The sequence below is a fragment of the Pristiophorus japonicus genome, chromosome 9, assembly GCF_044704955.1.
Source record: "Pristiophorus japonicus isolate sPriJap1 chromosome 9, sPriJap1.hap1, whole genome shotgun sequence".
NCBI lineage: Eukaryota > Metazoa > Chordata > Chondrichthyes > Pristiophoridae > Pristiophorus > Pristiophorus japonicus.
The window spans coordinates 72,412,007-72,437,151 of NC_091985.1; the positions used below are offsets into that span (position 1 = coordinate 72,412,007).

The 25,145-nt window shown below is 47.8% G+C and overlaps 1 protein-coding gene across 4 annotated transcripts in view; it reads left to right on the top strand.

Moving 5' to 3' along the window:
• The window catches only part of ush2a (Usher syndrome 2A (autosomal recessive, mild)), a 1,282,968-nt gene that overhangs the window by 490,341 nt on the left and 767,482 nt on the right, over positions 1-25,145 (top strand). The window contains exon 22 of one of the 4 annotated variants that reach the window (XM_070889460.1): positions 16,006-16,072. The exons of the other annotated variants lie outside the window; for them this stretch is intronic. Within the exon in view, the coding sequence (XP_070745561.1) occupies positions 16,006-16,043 (38 nt within the window). The 3' untranslated portion in view covers positions 16,044-16,072. Of the gene's footprint in view, positions 1-16,005; positions 16,073-25,145 lie in introns of those variants that run through there. 4 annotated transcript variants of the gene reach the window in all.

The following is a 25,145-nucleotide window of genomic DNA, read 5'->3' on the forward strand; positions in this document are numbered from 1 at the left end:
GGTTTGACCCTGTCGGTATTCTGGGTGTGGCAGAGAGTACCGAAAGTACGACAGTAACGTAATTCGCAGTGTTGCACGTCGGTTCACGTTGGTGCACCTCTCCACAGTGGTACATGGAAGCACCGCCGCAAAAAGGTGCCCGAAGATCCCGCCGACCGGGTTTTTGCCGTGGAGGGTCAAATCGCGGCGAAAACCCGGTCGCAAAGTCGCCAAAAATCCAGCCCGATAGGTTTTAAGGAGTGTCTTAAATGAGAAGAGAGAGGCGGAGAGGTTTTAGGAGGGAATTCCAGAGCTAAGAGCCTAGGCAGCCGAAGGCATTATCACAAAATGGACAATTAAAACTGTGGAGCCTCACCTTGGCAGTCTGGAAATTGTTAGATTTTTAATTAATTCTCTCAGTTTTAGCATCCAGAGTTGTGTAATCATCTAAAAGCAATTACTTTTAAGACCCCTACCTCTATCTATATTAAGAAGTCAAAACTGCAATAACCCATCCACTGCCATTCCCCTGTACTTTATTACCTTGGACGACCTGCAGGAGGAGTAAAGCGAAGAGGTTGAGGCACCATGGTCAAAGACTAAACTAAACTTGCTACTACCCACCCCAAAAGAGTATCAAAGAGTGAATGATACACAGGCCTCGGGTGCTGGTTGGATCATTGTGACTGCCTGTGAGAAGGGAGGTGGCTGCTTTTGGTACAGATTGGGAGGGGCTGAGAGTAAGCACTCTCGGGGTGTAAAGAGGGTGGTCAGGGTCATGTGTCTCCTCCGCGCCACTACTCGTGCCTTTCCCTCCATGGCACTCAGTCTCCTTATCATCCTCCTGGTCCCCTCGTTCCTCCTCCCCTTGCTCATTCTCTACCTCAGTCCCTCTGCCATCATGTCCTCCGGTTTGTGTGGAACTGCCGGTGTTCACACATTGTATGATCATGTTCCCACCCTAATTTTCTCTTCCCACCATGCAGGAACCAGTTTCTTCACATCCAGCCTATTGAACAGCTGCATGATTTTAAAGCAAGAGGCTTTGAAACTTATCTCCCCCACCAACCACAGTCTGGCACACAGGACTACTGCCATGGTATCGCTGCACCTCCTCATGCCGAGTGAGGTCTTTCAAATAAGGGGTTTTGCCTCCAGCTCTAGCATGCTTCAATGTGTTATGCTGTGTGGGGAGAAAACAGAGAAAATATTATGTGAGTTGCTGTGTGAGAGGTGACATGAGGACTTTTAAGGCATTGCAATATTTTCAACAGTGACTACATTGCAAATCTATTTAATTGGCTTTAAAGCACTTTGGGCCGTCCTGAGGTCATGAAAGCCGCTATATAGATGCAAATTTTGTTTTCTTTCTTCAGCAGAGAGATGAAGCAGCCAAATACATTAGCTGCCCACCCTGAAAAGATCATCTCCCACGTCAACAGAATTTTATGACTTACTGCTTTTTGGGTTCTGCCTTGAGGTAACAAGTAGATCTTATCTTGAAAACACCTACCATTCCCTCTCCCTCTGCAGCACTGGTCGCACAACTGTGAGATGACTGGCGTAGTGCTTAGCGCTACAGCCAACTCCCTCACTTACCTTGTGGGGAACCCTCGCCCTTGGAGTACCCAGCAGACGGTGTTGCCAGAGCTCGTATCATCCAAATGGGCCTCAAAATTCCCAACCTTAGCAGTAATCGTTAACACTGGGTTTTAAAAAAATGGCGGCCGACTTGCTTCTGCCCGCTTCCGGTGCAGGACACGGCAGTCGCCATTTTTGAGAGGGCAAACGTGCAGATTGTGATTTTGGGGGCCACCGCATGTCATAATACCTTCTACTAACACGCACGTAAGAACGTGCGTGCAGCAGTACTGCTGAGACACTGTCAGCACTTCTTAAAAGGATACACACATCTTTCAGGTAAGCTTCGATTTCAGCTTTTGGAGTGTTATTTTTAATATTTTATTGATGTAATGGCTTGGTGCAATATATTTAAAAAGTTGATAAAGTGCTGCTGAAAGCTTTCAAGACTTTGGATGTTAAAAGAAGGCCTCTGAGAAGACCACTTGCTCACAGTCCTGGGGGGCCCATGGAGATAAAGCAAAGGCAGCAAAGGAGACAAGCTGCTTACAGAGAGAGGAGGAAAAAACAGAAAAGGAAGAAGCAGAAGAGGAGGAGGGGGAAGGAAGGATGCAACCCAGACAGCCCCTTTCTAGCTGAGATATCCTGGATCGAATCATCCTTCTGTGGTATCAGTGACCACAACCCCAATTCCCCTTTCAGCATTTGTCCTACATCTTACCTTCCCTCTGTTACTGCCCATCACAGCGTCCTCTTGGCCACGATGCTGAAATAAAAGCCAACACAAAGAAAACTTTCCAATCTGACCATCCATATATGCAACCAGTATTACATCAAAAAATCAACAACTTCTTCTTTCATATGGTCGTAGCAAAGCAAATAAAACGTCAATGTTCAAGTTGGAAATCCAGGCCAAAGCTTCTCGTGTAACAGCTTGAATATATTGTAGGCTGCCTGTAAATTTCCTCTGAGGCCAGTGCTCATTGATGTGTTCCAGAGTCAGATTAGGAGCTCCACAGTTGCCAATAGAGAAGGTGGCAGCATCTACCATGAGCAGTTGTGAGGCAGTTGATGGGTGTCCACTGTTTGCGAGGAAGGTTTGATCCTACAGGTTGTACTGTTGGGTCCATCATAAGGAAATCATTCCGTGTGTCGCAGTTCTTCCAAGCATTTCGCCTTTGGTCATCAAGGCTGAGGGGAGATCGTTGAAGGGCTTCGGTGACGGTCCAGAATGACCTTCTAGATTTGAGATGGGTTGGTGGTACGTTATTCAAGTCGGCATGTCTTTGCTGGTGTACTGATTGTATTCTCCGGAGACTGCATATTTGTGGCGTAGGTATGACAGTGCGATGTTTGCAAGCACGGGGAGCCAAGATGTTGGTGTCAATAAAAGCATTCCCGTGATAATTCTCATAGTAGAATTCAGCTGGACATCAACGGATTTGACATGCGGTCTTGATAGCCATGCCAGAGAGCAGTACTCCTTTGTAGAGTACACAGGGCGAGTGTTGCCATACAGAGGGTTTGAGTGTCTGCTCCCCATGTGGATCCGGCGAGTTTCTGGATCAAGTTGACTCTACTCTTTCGTTTCTTCCCAGGGTTCTGGAGATGTTGTCTATATGACAGGATGCGATCAAGCGCGACTCCTAAATAGGAGGGATGTTCAGCGAATACTCCTGGTAGAGAGCCTCACTTTCTTTCGAGGGATATATGACTTTCTAAACCCCCAAGATATACTGCGTTTTGTGGCAGCTTTAATAATTCTTATAAGTCTGTTGAAGGCATTGGTGGTTGACAGAATCCACCTGATGCTGGTGTTAACTGACCTTTGGAAGGTTTGCCAGTCTGCTTTTTTGAAGTTCCATCGTGGTTCCGGTGTTGATGTTACATTCAGAATAATTCCACAAGACTGCAGCTCAAACTGTTGTGTCCTTGGTCTCTTTAATGTAACTCCAGAGTGAGGAAGCAGCATGGTAGACTGCCTTTTATACCTACTTGCCCGGGGTGTGCAGGTGACCCTTGGGTCTCCCACAGGTGCGCCCCTTGGTGGGAAGTCTTACACACTAGTTAAGTTTACTTAAAAAACAACGCTCCCCACCCCACCCCCCCTGCCCTCCCCCGCCAAAGTCTTAGATACAAGTTATTTACAAGTTGAGGCGATCCGGGGCTCTACGTTCCCGGGTTGATCGCCTGAGTTGAACTCCTGGCATGGGTAAGTTGGTTGGATCATTGCTGCACTCCAACGCAGCTGGTCTGATCGGACTGTTGGGCATGGTGGGTTCATCCTCGTGGTTGACCGCGAGGTCGATTGCTGGTTGGGTGTGTGTTGGTGGATCAATGATGGTAATGTCCTCTTCAAACTGTTCTTGGTTGTCAGTGAACCGCAGTTTGGTCTGATCCAAATGCTTTCTGCACGTTTGTCCATTCAAAAGTTTGACCACAAACACTCTATTCCCCTCCTTGGCTAAAAGAGTGCCAGCAACCCATTTGGGACCATGACCGTGATTAAGAACAAACACAGGGTAATTAACCTCACTGTCACGCGATACAGCCATGCGATCGTGGTACACATTATGCCGATGACGCCGGGTTTCTACATGATCATTGAGATCCGGGTGGACTAAGGAGAGCCTGGTTTTGAGTGCTTTCTTCATTAACAATTCTGCAGGGGGAACACCAGTAAGCGAGTGGGGTCGCGTCTGGTAGCTGACCAGAATCCGAGATAACTGGGTCTGCAGGGAACTGTCTGTCACGCGTTTCAAACTCTGCTTGATAGTTTGGACTGCCCGTTCCGCTTGACCATTGGATGCGGGTTTAAACGGAGCAGACCTGACATGCTTGATGCCATTGCGGGTCATAAACTCGTTGAATTCTGAGCTGGTGAAACATGGTCCATTGTCACTAACAAGGACGTCGGGCATACCATGGGTGGCGAACATAACCCTGAGGCTTTCAATGATGGCAGTGGACGTACTTGATGACATTATTTTACATTCAATCCATTTAGAGTAAGCGTCCACTGCTACTAGGAACATCTTTCCTAGAAAGGGGCCAGCAAAATCTATGGTTTGGAGGGCCATGACCACAGACTCAGTGGGGCCTCCTTTGGTGCATTGCTCAACTATGAGCAAGTGTTACATTGGTGTACGCATGACTCCAATTCCGAGACAATGTTGGGCCACCCCAACATCATGACTATGCCTGGGTAGGGTACTGTATAGGTCATGTATAAATGTTTCTTTTGTGTATGGAGAAAGAGTTAGACTGAACACTGTGAGCTCAAAGTAAAGTATGACCTTAGTCTTTTATTGCAGGTCTCCAGAATGCCTCTCCAACCTGTGAAGCCTCCTTAAATATCTGTGCTCCCAAGGGATTATGGGATTGATGGTTTGCACTGTTCTCTCTGCCTGACCTTTGGACGCTGGTTTAAATGGGGCAGATGTGACATGTTTGATCCTGTTACGGGTCATGAATTCTTTGAACTCAGCACTGGTAAAGCATGGTCCGTTGTCGCTCACCAGGACATCTGGTAGGCCGTGTGTGGCAAACATGGCCCGCAGGCTTTCAGTAGTGGCAGCAGACGTGCTAGCCAACATTATCTCACATTCAATCCACTTGGAGTACGCGTCTACAACCACAAGGAACATTTTACCCAAGAATGGGCCTGCATAGTTGACGTGTACCCTAGACCACGGTTTGGAGAGCCAAGACCATAAACTTAACGGCGCCTCCCTGGGTACATTGCTCAACTGTGAGCATGTATTACATCTGTGAACGCAGGACTCTAAGTCCACATCGACACTGGGCCACCGCACATGGGATGTGGCTATCACTTTTATCATTACGATGCCTGGGTGGGTACTGTGGAGGTCATTGATGAAGGTGTCTCTGCCCTTCTTGGGGACCACTACTCGATTGCCCCACAGAAGGCAGTCTGTCTGTATCTTTTGATCTTTGCGCTTCTGGAACAGCTTTATCTCTTCCTGCATTTCCACTGGGACACTGGACCAGCTCCTGTGAAGCACACAGCTTTTGACTAGAGATAATAAGGGGTCCTGGCTTCTCCAGGTTTTGATCTGCCGGGCAATGATGGTTGATTGCTCACTCTCAAATGCTTCCATAACCATGGCTAGATCTGCGGATGCGCCTTTCCACCCCCGTGGCAGCCTACTGAGAGCATTGGCGCAGTTTACTGTGCCTGGCCTGTGACGGATGGTGCAATTGTATGCGGACAACGTGAGCGCCCATCTCTGGCTGCGGGCCGATGCGTTGGTATTGATCCCTTTACTCTCGGAAAACAGGGATATAAGTGGTTTATGGTCAGTTTCCAACTCAAATTTTAGCCCAAACAGGTATTGATGCATTTTCTTTACCCCATAGGCAAGTTTGCAGATGACACTAAACTGGGTGGCAGTGTGAGCTGTGAGGAGGACGCTAAGAGGCTGCAGGGTGACTTGGACAGGTTAGGTGAGTGGGCAAATGCTTGGCAGATGCAGTATAATGTGGATAAATGTGAGGTTATCCATTTTGGGGGCAAAAACATGAAGGCAGAATATTATCTGAATGGCAGCAGATTAGGAAAAGGGGAGGTGCAACGAGACCTGGGTGTCATGGTTCATCAGTCATTGTAAGTTGACATGCAGGTACAGCAGGCGGTGAAGAAGGCAAATGGTATGTTGGCCTTCATAGCTAGGAGATTTGAATATAGGAGCAGGGAGGTCTTGCTGCAGTTGTACAGAGCCTTGGTGAGGCTTCACCTGGAATATTGTGTTCAGTTTTGGTCTCCTAATCTGAGGAAGGATGTTCTTGCTATTGAGGGAGTGCAGCGAAGGTTCACCAGACTGAATCCAGGGATGGCTGGACTGTCACATGAGAAGAGATTGGATCAACTGGGCCTTTATTCACTAGAGTTTAGAAGGATGAGAGGGGATCTCATAGAAACGTATAAGATTCTGACGGGACTTGACAGGTTAGATGCGGGAAGAATGTTCCCGATGTTGGGGAAGTCCAGAACAAGGGGACATATTCTTAGGATAAGGGGTAGGCCATTTAGGACTGAGATAAGGAGAAACTTCTTCACTCAGAGAGTTGTTAACCTGTGGAATTCCCTGCCGCAGAGAGTTGTTGATGCCAGTTCATTGAATATATTCAAGAGGGAGTTAGATATGGCCCTTACGGCGAAGGGGATCAAGGGGTATGGAGAAAAAACAGGAAAGGGGTACTGAAGGAGTGATCAGCTATGATCTTATTGAATGGCAGTGCAGGCTCGAAGGGCCGAATGGCCTACTCCTGCACCTATTTTCTATGTTTCTATGTTTCAATGACACACGCTAACGCTTCTTTTTCAATCATGCTGTAGGTTCTCTCAGCCTTTGACAGACTCCTGGATGCATAAGCAACCGAAACATTAGCTTGTTGCAATACACACCCGACGCCATGTGACGATGCATCACATGCTAGTAGCAAACGCTTACATAGATCATACAACACAAGCAATTTGTTTGAGCATAACAATTTTCTCGCTTTTACAATGGCATTTTCTTGGTTTTTGCCCCAAACCTATTCGCCCCCTTTTCGTAGTAAGACATGTAGTGGTTCTGGTAGTGTGCTGAGACCCAGTAAGAAGTTACCAAAGTAGTTCAAGAGTCCCAGAAATGACCGCAGCTCCGTCACGTTCTGTGGCCTCGGTGCATTCTCGATTGCCTCCGTCTTTGCGTTGGTGGGCCTGATGCCGTCCGCCGCAATCCTCCTTCCCAAGAACTCTACTTCAGGTGCCAGGAAAATGCACTTTGAGCATTTTAACCTGAGCCCCACGCGGTTGAGTCGACTAAAAACCTCCTCCAGGTTCTGCAGGTGCTCGACTGTGTTCCGACCTGTGACCAAGATGTCGTGCGGGACCAACTAGTAACCTTTCCATGTTTCCCTGGAATATCACTGCCGCTGATCGGATTCCAAACAGGCATCTGTTATAAACAAAAAGACCTTTGAGCGTGTTGATGCAGGTGAGGGCCTTCAATGGTTCCTCCAGTTCCTGCGTCATGTAGGCTAAAGTCAGATCCAGCTTCGTGAACGTCTTTTCTCCCGTCAGCGTTGCAAAGAGGGCGTTGGCCTTTGGTAGTGGGCATTGGTTCTGCAGGGAGAAATGATTGATAGCTACTTTGCAATCGCCACAGATTCTGATGGTGCCATCTCCCTTGAGAACTGGGACAATAGGACTGACCCACTCGCTGAACTCGATCGGTGAAATGATGCCCCCTCTTTGCAACCGGTCTAGCTCGAGCTCTACCTTTTCTCTCATCATGTACAGTACTGCTCTTGCCTTGTGATGGATGGGTCACGCCCCCGGAATCAAATGGATCTGCACTTTTGCTCCTTGGAACTTCCCGATGTCTGGTTCGAACAGCGAAGGAAATTTGTTTAAGTCCTGGACACACAAAGTGTCGTCAGCGGGCGATAGCGCACGGACGTCGTCCCAGTTCCAACGTATCTTTCCCAGCCAGCTCCTACCAAGCAGCGTGGGACCATCGCCCGGTACCACCCAGAGTGGTAGCTTGTGCACCACTCCATCATAGGAGACCTTTACGGTAGCACTGCCGATTACAGGAATCAGTTCTTTTGTGTAAGTTCTTAGTTTCATGTGAACTGGAGTTAAGATTGGCCTTGAGGCCTTGTTGCACCACAAACTTTCGAAAGTCTTTTTGCCCATGATGGATTACCTCGCGCCCGTGTCCAGCTCTATTGACACTGGGAGTCCATTTAGTTTAACATTCAGCATTATCGGGGGACAATTCGTGGTGAATGTGTGCACCCCATGTACCTCTGCCTCCTCGATCCGAGGCTCTGGTTCGTCATTATCGTCCGTGGATCTGTCCTCCTCTGCAACATGGTAGTTTGCAGGTTTAACAGGCTTTGCAGCTCGCCTGCACACTCATTGGAGGTGTCCCATTGTTCCACAACCCTTGCAAACGTACACTTTGAATCGGCATGAATGGAAACGATGATCACCCTCGCAGCACCATCAAGGCCTTGCATTCATCACCCTTGATGGTGGACTCTGTCATCTGCGGACGTGCAGCTGCAGGTATGTGTGACCTGCCCTGTACGCTACAATTTGAAAACAACATCACTTTGTTCACAGTACTTGTAGCAGCACTTGTGTGCTGAGAGATTTGCTTCGTATTGTCACTGGTGGCAATGAATGCCTGGGCTATCGCTATGGCCTTACTCAAGGTTGGGATCTCTACAGTCAAAAGTTTGCGAAGTATGGTTTCGTGGCCAATACCAAGTACGAAAAGTCTCTGAGCATGTGCTCCAAATGTCCTTCAAATTCGCAATGTCCTGCAAGGCGTCTTAGCTCGGCAACATAACACGCCACTTCCTGGCCTTCAGACCTTTTGTAGGTGTAGAACTGGTACCTCGCCATCAGAACGCTTTCCTTTGGGTTCAAATGCTCTCGGACCAGTGTGCACAAATCGTCATATGATTTCTCTGTGGGTTTCGCTGGAGTGAGCAGATTCTTCATGAGGCCATACGTTGGTGTCCCACAGACAGTGAGGAGGATCGCCCTTCGTTTGGCAGCGCTCTCTTCCCCATCCAGCTCGTTGGCCACGGACTATTGGTCGCGTCGCTCCACAAAAGTTTCCCAATCATCTCCCTTCGAAAATTTCTCCAGGATGCCCACTGTTCTCTGCATCTTTGGGTTCGCTATCTGTATCTCATCGCCAGTTGTTGTGTATGGAGAAAGAGTCGGACTGAACACTGCAAGCTCAAAGTAAAGTGTGACCTTAGTCTTTTATTGCAGGTCTCCAGAGTGCCTCTCCAACCTGTGAAGCCTCCTTAAATACCTGTGCTACCAAGGGATTATGGGATCCCTTGGGACTCCAGGTGTTGAGCCTTTTGGTGGCTCTACTGAGTAAATACAAGTCCACATATATAACAGTTTCCCTTTTTTTGGCAAAACTACGCGATTCCCCCATAGGAGGCAATCCGAATTGATGGACATTTCATCCTTGCGTCAGTAAAAAGGCTTAATTTCGTCTTGCATTTCCCCGGGAACCGCCGACCAGCTCCCATTAAGTACGCAACTTTTTACTAGTGATAGTACAAGGTCCTGGCTAGTCCAGGTCCTGATCTGGCGAGCCGTGACAGGTGACTACTCACTCTCAAAAGCTTCCATTACAAAAAGCATGTCTGCGGGTTGCGCCATTTCCACCCCGGTGGTGGGCAATGGTAGCCGACTGAGGGCATCAGCACAGGTCTCAGTGCCTGGTCTGCGGAGGATTACCTAGTCATACGCAGATAACGTTAGTGCCCATCTTTGGATGTGGGACGAAGCATTGGTGTTAATACCTTTGCTTTCTGAGAACACCGAAATGAGCGGTTTGTGGTCGATTTCGAGCTCGAACCGGAGCCCAAATAGGTATTGGTGCATTTTCTTAACCCCGTATATGCATGCAAATGCTTCTTTCTCAACCATACTGTAGGCTCATTCAGCCTTAGATAAAGTTCTGGATGCATATGCAACTGGTTGTAGTTTGCCTGACACATTGGCTTCCTGTAACACACAACCAACCCAGAACGAAAATGCATCACAAGCTAGTACTAAACGTTTACACGGGTCATACAATACAAGTAACTTGTTGGAACATAGCAAGTTTCTGGCCTTATTAAATGCTGTCTCTTGAGATTTACCCAAAACCCAGTCATCACCCTTGCGTAGCAATAAATGCAAAGGTTCCAGCAAAGTGCTCAACCCCGGTAGAAAGTTACCAAAATAGTTGAGGAGTCCCAGGAATGAACGCAACTCCATCACAATCTGTGGTCTGGGTGAATTCTTGACGGCCTCCATCTTGGAGTCCGTGGGTCTGATGCCGTCCGCCACAATCTTTCTCCCCAGAAATTCGACCTCTGGTGCCAGGAAAACACACTTGGAGCATTTCAGCCTGAGTCCCACTCTGTCCAGTCGCTTTAGAACCTCTTCCAGGTTGTGCAAGTGTTCGGTGGTGTTGCGACCAGTGATCAAGATGTTGTCTTGAAACACCACGGTGTGCAGAACCAATTTCAGCAGACTCTCCATGTTCCTCTGGAAAATGGCTGCAGCCGAGCGAATCCCAAAAGGACATCTGTGGTATATGAACAGTGCGTCAATTTTTTCGAAGGTTCAGCCAGCTCCCGTGTCATAGAAACATAGAAACATAGAAACATAGAAAATAGGTGCAGGAGCAGGCCATTCAGCCCTTCTAGCCTGCACCGCCATTCAATGAGTTCATGGCTGAACATGCAACTTCAGTACCCCATTCCTGCTTTCTCGCCATACACCTTGATCCCCCGAGTAGTAAGGACTTCATCTAACTCCCTTTTGAATATATTTAGTGAATTGGTCTCAACTACTTTCTGTGGTAGAGAATTCCACAGGTTCACCACTCTCTGGGTGAAGTTTCTCCTCATCTCGGTCCTAAATGGCTTACCCCTTATCCTTAGACTGTGACCCCTGGTTCTGGACTTCCCCAACATTGGGAACATTCTTCCTGCATCTAACCTGTCTAAACCCGTCAGAATTTTAAACGTTTCTATGAGGTCCCCTCTCATTCTTCTGAACTCCAGTGAATACAAGCCCAGTTGATCCAGTCTTTCTTGATAGGTCAGTCCCACCATCCCGGGAATCAGTCTGGTGAATCTTCGCTGCACTCCCTCAATAGCAAGAATGTCCTTCCTCAAGTTAGGAGACCAAAACTGTACACAATACTCCAGGTGTGGCCTCACCAAGGCCCTGTACAACTGTAGCAACACCTCCCTGCCCCTGTACTCAAATCCCCTCGCTATGAAGGCCAACATGCCATTTGCTTTCTTAACCGCCTGCTGTACCTGCATGCCAACCTTCAATGACTGATGTACCATGACACCCAGGTCTCGTTGCACCTCCCCTTTTCCTAATCTGTCACCATTCAGATAATAGCCTGTCTCTCTGTTTTTACCACCAAAGTGGATAACATCACATTTATCCACATTATACTTCATCTGCCATGCATTTGCCCACTCACCTAACCTATCCAAGTCACTCTGCAGCCTCATAGCATCCTCCTCGCAGCTCACACTGACACCCAACTTAGTGTCATCCGCAAATTTGGAGATACTACATTTAATCCCTTCGTCTAAATCATTAATGTACAATGTAAACAGCTGGGGCCCCAGCACAGAACCTTGCGGTACCCCACTAGTCACTGCCTGCCATTCTGAAAAGTACCCATTTACTCCTACTCTTTGCTTCCTGTCTGACAACCAGTTCTCAATCCACGTCAGCACACTACCCCCAATCCAAGGGGTATTCAACATTCAGGAAGGATAGAATAAAAGGAAAAGGAGGTGGGGTAGCATTGCTGGTTAAAGAGGAGATTAATGCAATCACTAGGAAAGACATTAGCTTGGATGATGTGGAATCTATGTGGGTAGAGCTGCAGAACACCAAAGGGCAAAAAACGTTAGTGGGAGTTGTGTACAGACCTCCAAACAGTTGTAGTAATGTTGGGGAGGGCATCAAACAGGAAATTAGGGGTGCATGCAATAAAGGTGCAGCAGTTATAATGGGTGACTTTAATATGCACATAGATTGGGCTAGCCAAACTGGAAGCAATACGGTGGAGGAGGATTTCCTGGAGTGCATAAGGGATGGTTTTCTGGACCAATATATCGAGGAACCAACTAGGGGGGAGGCCATCTTAGACTGGGTGTTGTGTAATGAGAGAGGATTAATTAGCAATCTCATTGTGTGAGGCCCCTTGGGGAAGAGTGACCATAATATGGTGGAATTCTGCATTCGGATGGAGAATGAAACAGTTAATTCAGAGATCATGGTCCAGAACTTAAAGGTATGAGGCGTGAATTGGCTAGGATAGATTGGCGAATGATACTTAAGGGGTTGACTGTGGATGGGCAATGGCAGACATTTAGAGACTGCATGGATGAACTACAACAATTGTATATTCCTGTCTGGCGTAAAAATAAAAAAGGGAAGGTGGCTCAACCGTGGCTATCTTGGGAAATCAGGGATAGTATTAAAGCCAAGGAAGTGGCATACAAATTGGCCAGAAATAGCAGCGAACCCGGGGACTGGGAGAAATTTAGAACTCAGCAGAGGAGGACAAAGGGTTTGATTAGGGCAGGGAAAATGGAGTACGAGAAGAAGCTTGCAGGGAACATTAAGGTGGATTGCAAAAGTTTCTATAGATATGTAAAGAGAAAAAGGTTAGTAAAGACAAATGTAGGTCCCCTGCAGTCAGAATCAGGGGAAGTCATAACGGGGAACAAAGAAATGGCAGACCAATTGAACAAGTACTTTGGTTCGGTATTCACTAAGGAGGACACAAACAACCTTCCGGATATAAAAGGGGTCAGAGGGTCTAGTAAGGAGGAGGAACTGAGGGAAATCTTTATTAGTCGGGAAATTGTGTTGGGGAAATTGATGGGATTGAAGGCCGATAAATCCCCAGGGCCTGATGGACTGCATCCCAGAGTACTTAAGGAGGTGGCCTTGGAAATAGCGGATGCATTGACAGTCATTTTCCAACATTCCATTGACTCTGGATCAGTTCCTATCGAGTGGAGGGTAGCCAATGTAACCCCACTTTTTAAAAAAGGAGGGAGAGAGAAAACAGGGAATTATAGACCGGTCAGCCTGACCTCAGTAGTGGGTAAAATGATGGAATCAATTATTAAGGATGTCATAGCTGCGCATTTGGAAAGAGGTGACATGATAGGTCCAAGTCATGTAAGCAGAGGTTAGATCCAGCTTGGTGAATGACTTCCCCTCTGCTCGCGTTGCAAACGGGTCATCTGCTTTGGGTAGTGGGTACTGGTCTTGTAACGAGACTTGTTTGATCGTTACCTTGTAGTCGCCGCAGATTCTGACCGTCCCATCACTTTTCAATTCCGGAACAATTGGACTGGCCCATTCGTTGAACTCGACTGGCGATATGATCCCCTCTCGTTGAAGTCTGTCCAGCTCCATCTCGACTTTCTATCGCATCATGTATGAAACCGCCCGGGCCTTGTGATGAATGGGTCGTGCATCAGGGACTAGATGGATCTGCACTTTGGCGCCTGTGAAGTTGCCGATGCTTGGCTCAAATAACGGCGGGAATTTGTTTAGCACTTGGGCACACGAGTCATCATCCACTGAAGACAGTGCTTTGATGTCGTCCCAGTTCCATCGGATCTTTCCTAGCCAGCTTCTGCCGAACAGCGATGGGCCATCGCCTGGTACAATCCATGGTGATAAATTATGCGCAGTTCCATCATACGATACCTTCACTGCCACAATGCCAATGATTGGTATGAGTTCTTTGGTGTAAGTGCGCAGCTTGATGTGAATCGGGCTTAGTTTTGGCCTTTGTGCCTTATTGCCCCACAGTTTCTCAAAAGCCTTCTGGCTCATAATTGACTGACTCACCCCCGTGTCCAATTCCATGGAAGTTGGAATGCCGTTTCAGTTGACTTTCAACATTATCGGAAGGCTTTTGGTGGTGAAGGTGTGTACACCATACACTTCCTCTTCAGCCTCGGGTTGAGTTGCCTTTCTTACTCGTTCAGCATGATCCGCGCCGGATTGGTCATCTTCTGCCGACTCTGCCACGTGGTGAGTCGCAGTACGTTTGCACATTCGCTGGATGTGCACCATTGTTTCGCAGCCTTTGCACACGTAGTGCTTGAATCGACATTGATGGGCCCGATGATTACCCCCGCAGTGCAAACATGGTGTTAATGGATTCGCATTCACGCTCCACAGCGGACTCTGAGTCATCCTGGGTCTAGCCTCTGTAGGCGTGTAGTCCCTGCCATGTACAGTTCTGCCTGCTGAAAGTGTTATTTTATGCACAGTACTTGCCGATGAGCTTTGATGCTGCAAAGTTATCTGTTTAGTGTTAGCGTTCGTGGACATGAAAGCCTGGGCTATCGTGATGGCCTTGCTCAGATCTAGGGATTCGGCAGACAGCAGTTTGCGAAGAATAACCTTGTGGCCGATTCCAAGCACGAAAAAGTCCCGCAACATTTCCCCCAAAAATCCAGCAAATACGCATGGTCCCGCAAGGTGTCTTAGGTCGGCGACATACCTCGCCACGTTCTGGCCCTCGGAGCACTGGTGCGTGTAAAAGTGATACCTGGCATTTAGATGCTCTCCTTCAGCTTGAGGTGTTCCCGAACCAGCGTGCACAACTCTGTATATGTCTTCTCTGTTGGTTTCGTTGGTGTTAGCAGATTTTTGATGAGTCCATATATCGTGGACCCAAAACGGTGAGGAGACTCGCCCTGCGCTTGACCACGGTCTCTTCCGTATCCAGCTCGTTGGCCAATAAGTACTGGTCAAGACGCTCAACGAAGGTTTCCCAATCATCACTCTCAACAAATCTCTGAAGAATACCAATTGCAGCCATAACCACGTGAAAATTCGTGATCTGTTACTCATCGCCAATTGTTATGTTCAGAATAACTCCACAAGACTGTATACTGTAAGCTCAAACTGTTGTGACCTTGGTCTCTTTAATATAACTCCAGAGTGAGGAAGTAGCATGGTAGACTGCCTTTTATACCTGCTTGCCAGGGTGTGCAGGTGACCCTTGGGTCTCCCACAGGTGCACCCCGAGTAAAGTTTACATACATAACAGATGTAATGACAGGAATTTCGATCCCAACGTTGATGATTGAGGGCTTGTGTTGTCTAAAAGGAAGTTGTCGAGAACGGTTCTGGAAGCGGTGGTTGGGTTTCCTTTGCTGTCTTTTGAGGTACAGGTATTCGCATTTTGAATGAGAGATGCCTTCGATGTTGAGTTGGCATATTCGGGTGGCTGGTAGTTTTCTTTGGAGAGGATTGTTCGATTTGTTTGGTTTGCTACTGTCACCGGGAGGTCGATTTAATGATGAGTTCGGTGTCCTTTGAGACGACATTAGTTGTGATCTAAGATCACGTAACAGGGTGGCTGCAAGAAGGTTGTCATCATCCACTCCCCAAAAAATCAATTAATCACCCTGTGCATTTGCTTAGTAACCGTCTTCCGTGTACCTTTGCCTATTCTAGTGATGTCACGCAGTGCTACCTCAGTGGCTGCAGTGTGGCTGGTGGAAGGCTGCTGACTTTCAATGGTGGACAAGGCAGATGTACTTGCAGGACAATTTGGGGATCTGGTGGCTGGAAATGTCAAATTGAGTGATGGTGTTTCTCCTTCTTCTTCACTTTCCCCTCCTTCTTCTGGCTTTGCAGGCTGTATTTCTTGGGTATCTGAAATGAAGAAGGCACAAGGATAGGATTGTGGTGAGGGGAGAGCAGGAAAGCAAGAGATGCATGCTTTACACCATCCATAGCTTGTACATCAGAAGATATTGTGGGATGAGGGGGAAGTGGGATATCAGAAGGAAGATAATGTATGAGGATACCAGCATTTTGTATTCTTTCAGCCCCACCACTGGCCAAGGCTCGGCCATGCCCCTGTTAAGAATCCAAGAGGGTGAGGTGAAGATAGGAACGTGAAGTAAGCTTTGTGTTTCGTAGAGATTGCTGGTAGGTGAGTGATGAAGGGGCGCTGGGTCATGCATTGAACAGTATGTGAAGCTAGTGGTGCAGTTGTTTTAATGGGCACATTGACCCATTGGTTTTAAACATGTTAATGTCGTTTACAACACCAATAGACTATACCATTTGTATTTCATTGGTCTGTATTATTCTTTTATATCCCATGTCCCCTAATTTGAACTCCCTTCCCATCAAAATCTTCCAGTCTTCCTCTCACATTGTGATTAGACTAGAGTCATTTACTTAACTATGCAATGGTTTATATGTAGTGTCTCAGGTTGACTTTATTTGTTATTAGTCATTGTTAAATCAAACTACAATCGGTCTGGTGAAGTGCTCTTCCATTTACTAACCTGTATCATTGCCATTTATTTTGTCCACGATCTTGTATTTTTTTTCCAAATGAAAGATGAATATATCAACTTAGTTAAAATTAAGGCCGGAATTTTCTGTATCTGGGTGGGTCAGTTCCGGGCAATCAATGTGGTGGGTCACGACCCCGTTGCTGCTTCCATCCCGCTGCAGAAAATGATTTTGCACGGATGGGGCCTTTTAAGTCCATCCAGCACGTTACCTGGTCCAATTAAATGATGCGGGTCTGATGACGTCACCCATGAGGCGTTTTCAGCCAGTCGATTCAAAGCATTTGAAGGTTCATCTAGGAGTATGCAGTCACTGCACAGGAGCTTTTGATTGTTCCAATCACTCGGAGACAAGATTGCACAGAGGCAGAGGGCTGCACGCATGTGCTCCGATGACTCCCTCCATATGCTTGTGCAGGGAATCAGAGCATACAAGGAAGTCCCCTTACCTTCCAATGAGCAGAAGAGATCTCCCCAGGAGATAAAAAGAGCCTGGCTACAAATTTCAGAGGAGGTCAATAGCAGGGATGTGGTCAGGAGGACCTGGGTGCAGTACCAGAAACATTTCAATGATCTCATCAGATCAGGAAAGGTGAGTACAAAGCCACACTCAACTTCATCCTGCTGTGCCTCTCATCACATCCCCATCGCTCTGCCTTCCCAACCCGAGTCCAGCACATCATTGCTCACACCAACATACCTTGCATGTCCACCCATCCCTCTCTATCTACATTATAATGCATCCCCATCTTACTAGCCACCCCTCACGTTCACCCTCATCCTAACGCAATCATACCAACTAACAACACACACTAGGCCACTTGGCATTGCCATCATATTCTCCCTCTAAAGATCTAACACATCTGTTCGTTACACTCATTCTATCAGTCTCACTCAACCTTCTCTTCTTTCCTTCCTTGCAGGAAAAGAGAGCGCACAATGAAGGTGAGGGGGAGAACTGGAGGTGAAACACCATCACTTGCTACCCTCACAACAGCAGAGGAGGCTGTGTTAGAAGTATCGGGATTCACTGAGCAGCTCGTGGTGGGAAACGGAGAATGGAGGACATCTCAGCAACCTAGTGACAGAATTACATATGAAACAGCTACATGGCGTAAATCACTCATATGGGGACGGATGTCATCAGCTACTGAATGGTCATCATATGCATAATGATATCTGTACCCATTATTCATATTAAATATCTAATTGACCTCTTTAATCTTCCACAGGTCCATCAAAAGCCCCTCCCCCCACCACCATCAACACCCCCACTGTACAGAGGAAGAGGAAGATGACTTCTCAGCCTTTGAGGGCGCACCATCACAAAATATAAGCATACCCAGCACCAGCGCAGAGACACACACCTTGGTAGGTCCTATGTGAGATAGAGTAGTGTTGTCACCCAGAGGGCGCAGGATGCTCCCAGCTCTGCTCAGCTGAATGCAAACACTGAACCTCGGGGGCCATCCGGAAAGAGGGCAATCCTGGAGGTGCAGGAGGCTGTGACAGGTTTTGCGACCGCAATGTCTGCAAATGTTCAGAGAATGGAAGAATCCATCTCCAACATGAGCACCATACTGTCACAGGTGATGGCAACTGTAGGCTCTGCCATGGAAAGGATGGCCATCTGCATGGAACAGCTGATGTGCCACTCACATGAACATATGCTGTCTATGGAGAATAGATGGCCGGTGATCATAGGCCTCTTTTCCAGGAGGGATCTCATCATAGACGTGAGTCCTCATGGCCCCACTGATATGCAGCAAGGTGCTCACCAACTCCTTTTGTTGCAGGGAAGTGCAGGTGGCACATGAGAGGGATGATGCTAAGAGGGGACATAAAAGTGTGGGCTCCTCTCAAATGCTTACACTTCTCCCCTGTTGCCCTCCCCCGCCCCCCCCCCCCTCCCAGTCAGAGCCCCAGATGCCTCCTCGGACAGCGATGGCTGAAACTGCCCCTGTACAGTCACAGGAGGAGCAGATTTTGGCGGGACCATCACAGGCTCCAGAACCCAGAGAACGTCCGACAATAATGTCTAAACAGTCACAGCAGGGAAGTAAGCAGGCTGCCTCGACCTTTGCTAAAGCCACAGGGATAGTACCTCGTATAGAAGCACACGTAAGAGAAAGATGGCACATAAGTAGATTAACAAGGGTAACAACTTGGGTGTTTTGTTCAATGTTAATGTCAACTTTCTGTTAATGAGATCTCGACCATAAAAATCTTTATTTTCACCACTTTCTGAGTTTGGAGAAATTTGTGTGCACCTTTGTAAGTTGCAGTGAATGGTGAGACATAACGGTACCTCCACCAATGGTGAATGGCTTGGTCATTGTAGGGATGGTTTATGGTGTTGCTGTGAGGTGGTGCCAACCTGGTGCAGCCATATGGGTGTACAGCGTAAATTAAAGTAAATATGGCCATGATGAGGCCTTGGCTTCCCAGCCAGCAATGTGTTTGGGTGTTTATGCCCTGTATCTTGTGCCACATCAGGTGGTTGCAGAGAAGTTTGGTGGTGTTGTTGGTGCTACTGGTGTTGGGCCTCATCGTAGTCAGATTCTGAGGACTAAGATGAGACAGTATAAATGGCACCTCTGCTAATGGCATAGATGGCAGGTGAAGTACAGATGACAGAAGCAATCTGTCAGTGGTGAGAGAGGTTCTTCCAATGAGGTGACACTGGACAGAGACTTTACTGGAAACACTTGCAGCCTGTAGAAAGTTAAATCTGTGCTGGCAATGCAGTCAGCAACAGCTTCTGCCTGAGGAAAGTGATCAGCTGTGAGCTGGGAGCTTTTATAATACATTTGATGTTGTCAAGTAATCAGCTTTAGCAAAGGCCACTCAACTCCCGCCTCAGGTTGACAGACGTGGTTCTCGAGCTGCATAAATCCCATGGCCATGCAGGGAGATTTAAAATGTAGGAAGGAAAAGGCTCTTAAATGTCTGACAACAAGTTTATAATAATTTCAACGAGGGGGATGGTGGGTTCCTGCAACGACTTTTTTCAAATTTCCTACTCGAGCCGCCTCTGATCGTACCAACACGGTTCCCAGAAAATTCCTCCCTAGATGTGTCATGTTGCAGTTTATTTGCCCAATTTGAAGTTGCTGAAAGCTGCTAGAATTGTTTCAAGCAACACTTCAGTGGATTCAAGCACAGACTCCCAGAGGTGCAATCTGGAGAACTTCATCATTATATTTTCTATTCCATTGCCTATTTTATTTAATGTTTTACAAAGTACATATAAAATGCGCAGTTTATACATTCACAAAGGTACATTAAAGATTATTTATTAGAATACTGATTCGTGTGTATCTGATCTGCCGATAGTTGTAAACTAGAGTATCAATCTATATAATAAAATGTTTTGGGGTAGATTTTCGACTTGGCCCGGCTTTAGGACCAGCATCGAACTGCAGAGGCTGGTTGGGCCCAGACCAAGAGGCTCAAGGATCACCAAGAGTTGGTCCTCAGGCCTCATCTACATATTCGGGCGAGCTACCGGCATTGGTTGGGCCTTCACAGGCGGCTCGCCCGATGACAAAATTAAATTTCAGACCACCTGCCTCTCCGACAGCTGCTTCAGGTGAGTTCTGGGAGGGAGGGTTGGAGTTGTCAAAAGTGGGAGGTGATCATGAGGACTCTGGAGTTGGGAGCAGCATTCCTGTTTCTTCTGAACTCACAGAAAGATTTTTTTTTATAGGAAAAAAATTACTTCAGCAGCTCAGGTGTGATCTCATGTTCTGGACTTTGTTGTTTTCTCTCAGCCACTTAGCAAAGAGGAACAGTGTTAAGATCAATTAGCATTCTCAGAGCTAGGAAGAAAGGGAGAGAGAGAGCGAGAGAGAGAGAGAGAAATCAGAGCCTGACAGCTCCAGGTGGCTGGGGGAAGGCTCAGGCTTTGTATAAGAAATGACATTTATACAGACAAAGAGAGGAAGCATTCTGTCAGCTGGAGGCACAGCAGTTCTCAGCAAAGAGCAGCAGAATGCAGAGAAATAACAGAAAATAACCTCAAAAGCTTCAGAGAAGTAAAAACATTAATCTATGTCCCCGGTTCTCGACTTCCCCAACATCGGGAACATTCTTCCCGCATCTAACCTGACCAGTCCCGTCAGAATTTAATATGTTTCTATGAGATCCCCCCTCATCCTTCTAAATTCCAGTGTATAAAGGCCCAGTTGATCCAGTCTCTCCTCATATGTCAGTCCAGCCATCCCTGGAATCAGTCTGGTGAACCTTCGCTGCACTCCCTCAATAGCAAGAACGTCCTTCCTCAGATTAGGAGAACAAAACTGACACAATATTCTAGGTGTGGCCTCACCAAGACCCTGTACAACTGAGTAAGACCTCCCTGCTCCTATACTCAAATCCCATAGCTATGAAGGCCAACATACCAGTTGCCGCCTTCACCGCCTGCTGTACCTGCATGCCAACTTTCAATGACTGATGTACCATGACACCCAGGTCTCGTTGCACCTCCCCTTTTCCTAATCTGCCACCATTCAGATAATATTCTGCCTTCGTGTCTTTGCCACCAAAGTGGATAACCTCACATTTATCCACATTATACTGCATCTGCCAATCATTTGCCCACTCATCTCACGTGTCCAAGTCAACCTGCAGCCTCTTAGCATCCTCCTCACAGCTCATACTGCCACCCAGCTTAGTGTCATCTGCAAACTTGGAGATATTACACTCAATTCCTTCATCTAAATCATTAATGTATATTGTAAATAGCTCAGGTCCCAGCTAGTCACTGCCTGCCATTCTGAAAAGGACCCGTTTATCCCGACTTTCTGCTTCCTGTCTGCCAACCAGTTCTCTATCCATGTCAGTACATTACCCCCAATACCATGTGCGTTAATTTGGCTCACCAATCTTGTCATGTATCTCACACTACTGTATATAACTGTATCTTACCATGCTATGCATGACTGTAACTAGATATGACCTGTAACCACAAGCATACTTTACCACCAGGGGTGCACTTGCAGGAGACACTGCATACCTGTTCCACACAGGTATATAAAGGCAGGTCGCAGGCAGGTGTGGCACTCGAGAGCTGTGAAATAATGGTGCAGGTCCAGAGTGTCCTTGACTTCAGCATGTGCCTCGTGTAAGTCTGTACTGCAGGGTCAGGACTTTACAGTGGCGACAAGTTACGGGTTCACAGAATCCACAGAATGGCTACCAACGGCTCAGATGAGAAATACAATGCTGGAGACAATTGGGAGGATTTTATAGAAAGGCTCCAGCAAAGCTTTGTAACCAAAGACTGGTTGGGCGATGATAAGGCAGACAAGAGAAGAGCCCATCTCTTGACCAGCTGTGGCTCGAAAACATACGCCTTAAAGAAGGACCTGCTGGCGCCCGAGAAACCAGCAAGCAAGTCATTTGAGGAGTTGAGCACACTGGTGAGAGACCACCTGAAGCCAGCGAGCAGGCTACACATGGCCAGACACAGGTTCTACAACTACAGACGCTGTGTAGGTCAGAGCATATCCGACTTTGTGGCGGAACTCGGAGGCTGGCTAGTTTATGTGAGTTCTCCTATGAACTAAGGAGAGAAGTACTGAGAGACTTTTTTATTGAAGGAATAGGCCACGCAGGCATATTCTGAAAGCTTATAGAGACCAAGAACTTGACCCAAGAGGCAGCAGCACTGGTCGCACAGACATTCTTGGCAGGAGAAGAAGAAACGCAGTTGATCTATACTACGTGTACGACAACTAACGAAACATCGGAACAAGGGGTTCACAGCTACCCCCACACACAGACAAAGGCAGGAGAGCAGGCCTTCAACAGCAGGCTGTGGCGCCAGAAGTTATCAAGGGCCACATGAACACCTCATCAACCCACAATGCGAGCAATCAATTACAGACTGAGAGAAGCTCAAGAGAGATCAGCCAGACGCAGCTCATCCTTCGGAAACAATGGAAGCGGTCTGTGCTGGAGATGTGGGGGAAGGCATTCAACAAGAGGGTGTCGATTTCAGCATGCTGTTTGCAGAAACTGCAACTATACAGGGCATCTAGCTCGCATGTGCAGAAAAACAGCAGCTCGGCTGGTATACAAATCGGAAGGGCGGAAAGCGGACCAGAAGATGGTGGGGACAGTGCCTGGGGCACCGAGGTACAGCGGGTCAACACGATCAATGTCCACTGTTATTGCAACGAGACGCCTCCAAAATGATGAGAGTCCGACTCAAAGGAATACCCGTCAACATGGAACTGGACACGGGAGCTAGACAATCTCTCATGAGCGTCCAACAATTTGGCCGCACAAAAGCAACAGACCAAAACTCACAAGGATCGACACCAAACTAAGGATCTATACCAAAGAAATCGTCCCAGTCCTTGGCAGTGCCATGCTCTCAGTCACACACAAAGGGACGGTGAACCGACTTCCCCTGTGGATTGTCCCCGGAGATCTCCCAGCACTGTTGGGGAGAAGCTGGCTGGCAAAACTAAATTGGAAATGGGATGATGTTCATGCCATGTCGTCAGAGGAACGGAACTCCTGCTCAACAGTTCTAAGTCGTTTTGAACATCTCTTTCAGCCAGGTGTGGGCACCTTCAAAAGGATTAAAGTTAAAATCTACATCACACAGGATGCCAGACCGGTCCATCACAAGGCTAGAGCTGTACCTTATGTGATGAGGGAAAGGATTGAACATGAACTGGACCGGCTTCTGCAGGAAGGCATTATCTCACCCGTGGAATTTAGCGACTGGGCAAGTCCCAGCGTCCCCGTCATGAAGCCTGATGGATCCGTACGAATCTGTGGGGATCACAAGTCTACCATAAACAGAGTCTCCCGACAGGACCAATACCCGCTGCCCAGAGCGGAGGACCTATTTGCCACATTGGCTGGAGGAAAACTTTTCTCGAAACTAGATCTCACATCTGCGTATATGACGCAAGAACTGACCGAAGAGTCTAAGCTACTCACCGCCATCAACACACATCGAGGCCTTTTTATGTACAATCGATGCCCATTCGGCATCAGGTCGGCAGCTGCTATATTCCAGCGCAACATGGAGAGTCTGCTCAAGTCCATCCCGGGGATGGTTGTGTTTCAAGATGACATACTCATCACGGGCAGGGACACCGACTCTCATCTCCGCAATTTGAAGGAAGTACTTAGTCGATTGGATCGGGTAGGCCGAAGAGTCAAGAAATCCAAGTGTCTGTTTCTCGCGCCCGAGGTTGAATTTTTGGGCAGAAGGATTGCCGCTGATGGAATCCGCCCAACAGAATCCAAAACCGAAGCAATTCGTCTGGCACCCAGGCCCCAGAATGTCTCGGAACTGCGTGCCTTTCTCGGGCTACTCAATTACTTTGAGAACTTTATGCAGAACTTGAGCACGCTGCTGGAGCCTCTCCACGTGCTGCTCAGAAAGGGGTGCAATTGGTTTTGGGGGGACGCCCAAGAATGCGCCTTCAATAAGGCACGCAACCTTCTATGTTCCAACAGTGTTTTAGCCTTTTTTGACCCAGGTAAAAAGCTAGTTCTTACATGTGATGCGTCAGCGTACGGGGTCGGGTGCGTTTTACAGCATGTCAATGATGCGGGTAAATTACAACCCATTGCTTATACCTCCAGGTCATTTTCGCGGACGGAGCGTGGGTACGGTAAGGTTGAGAAGGAGGCGCTCGTGTGCATGTATGGTGTCAAAAAGATGCACTAATACCTTTTCGGGGCCAGGTTTGCATTAGAAACCGACCACAAACCCCTCACGTCCCTGCTATCCGAGTGCAAGGCAATAAACGCCAACGCCTCGGCGTGCATTCAGCGGTGGGCACTCATGCTGGCATCTTACGACTACACAATAAGGCACAGACCAGGCACAGACAACTGTGCTGACGCGCTTAGCAGGCTACCCCTGGCGACCACAGAAGGGTCCGATGAACAGGACTGTGAGATGGTCATGGCAATCAATGCCTTTGAATCCACAGGTTCGCCCATGATGGCTCGCCGAATCAGAGCCTGGACGACCAGCGACCCCAGGTTATCCTTAGTCAAAAGATGTGTTTTAACTGGTGACTGGGCAGAGGCTCGCGATGCCTGCCCCAAGGAGATCAAAACTTTCCATAGGCGCATGCATGAACTATCACTGCAGGCAGACTGCCTGATGTGGGGCAGCCGAGTAGTTATGCCCTTGCGAGGCAGAGAGGCGTTTGGCCGAGAGCTCCACCGCGAGCACCCGGGGATCATCCTTATGAAGGCCATAGCCAGATCCCACGTCTGGTGGCCTGGCATTGACGTGGACATGGAGCTCTGCGTCCAGTGATGCACCATTTGTGCCCCCAGGGAGGCCCCCCCTAAGCCCCTGGCCCTGGCCTACCAAACCGTGGTCACGGGTGCATGTAGAATATGCGGGCCCATTCATGGGCAACATATTCCTCGTAGTTGTAGATGCATTTTCAAAGTGGATCGAATGCACCATTTTAAACTCGAGCACCATCTCCACCACTGTGGAGAGCCTTGGAACCATGTTTGCAACGCACGGAATTCCTGATATATTGGTCAGTGATAATGGTCCGTGCTTCACCAGCGCAGAATTTCAAGATTTTATAGTTGACCATGGCATAAATCACGTTAAGATGGCACCGTTCAAGCCGGCCTCCAATGGCCAGGCGGAGCGAGCAGTG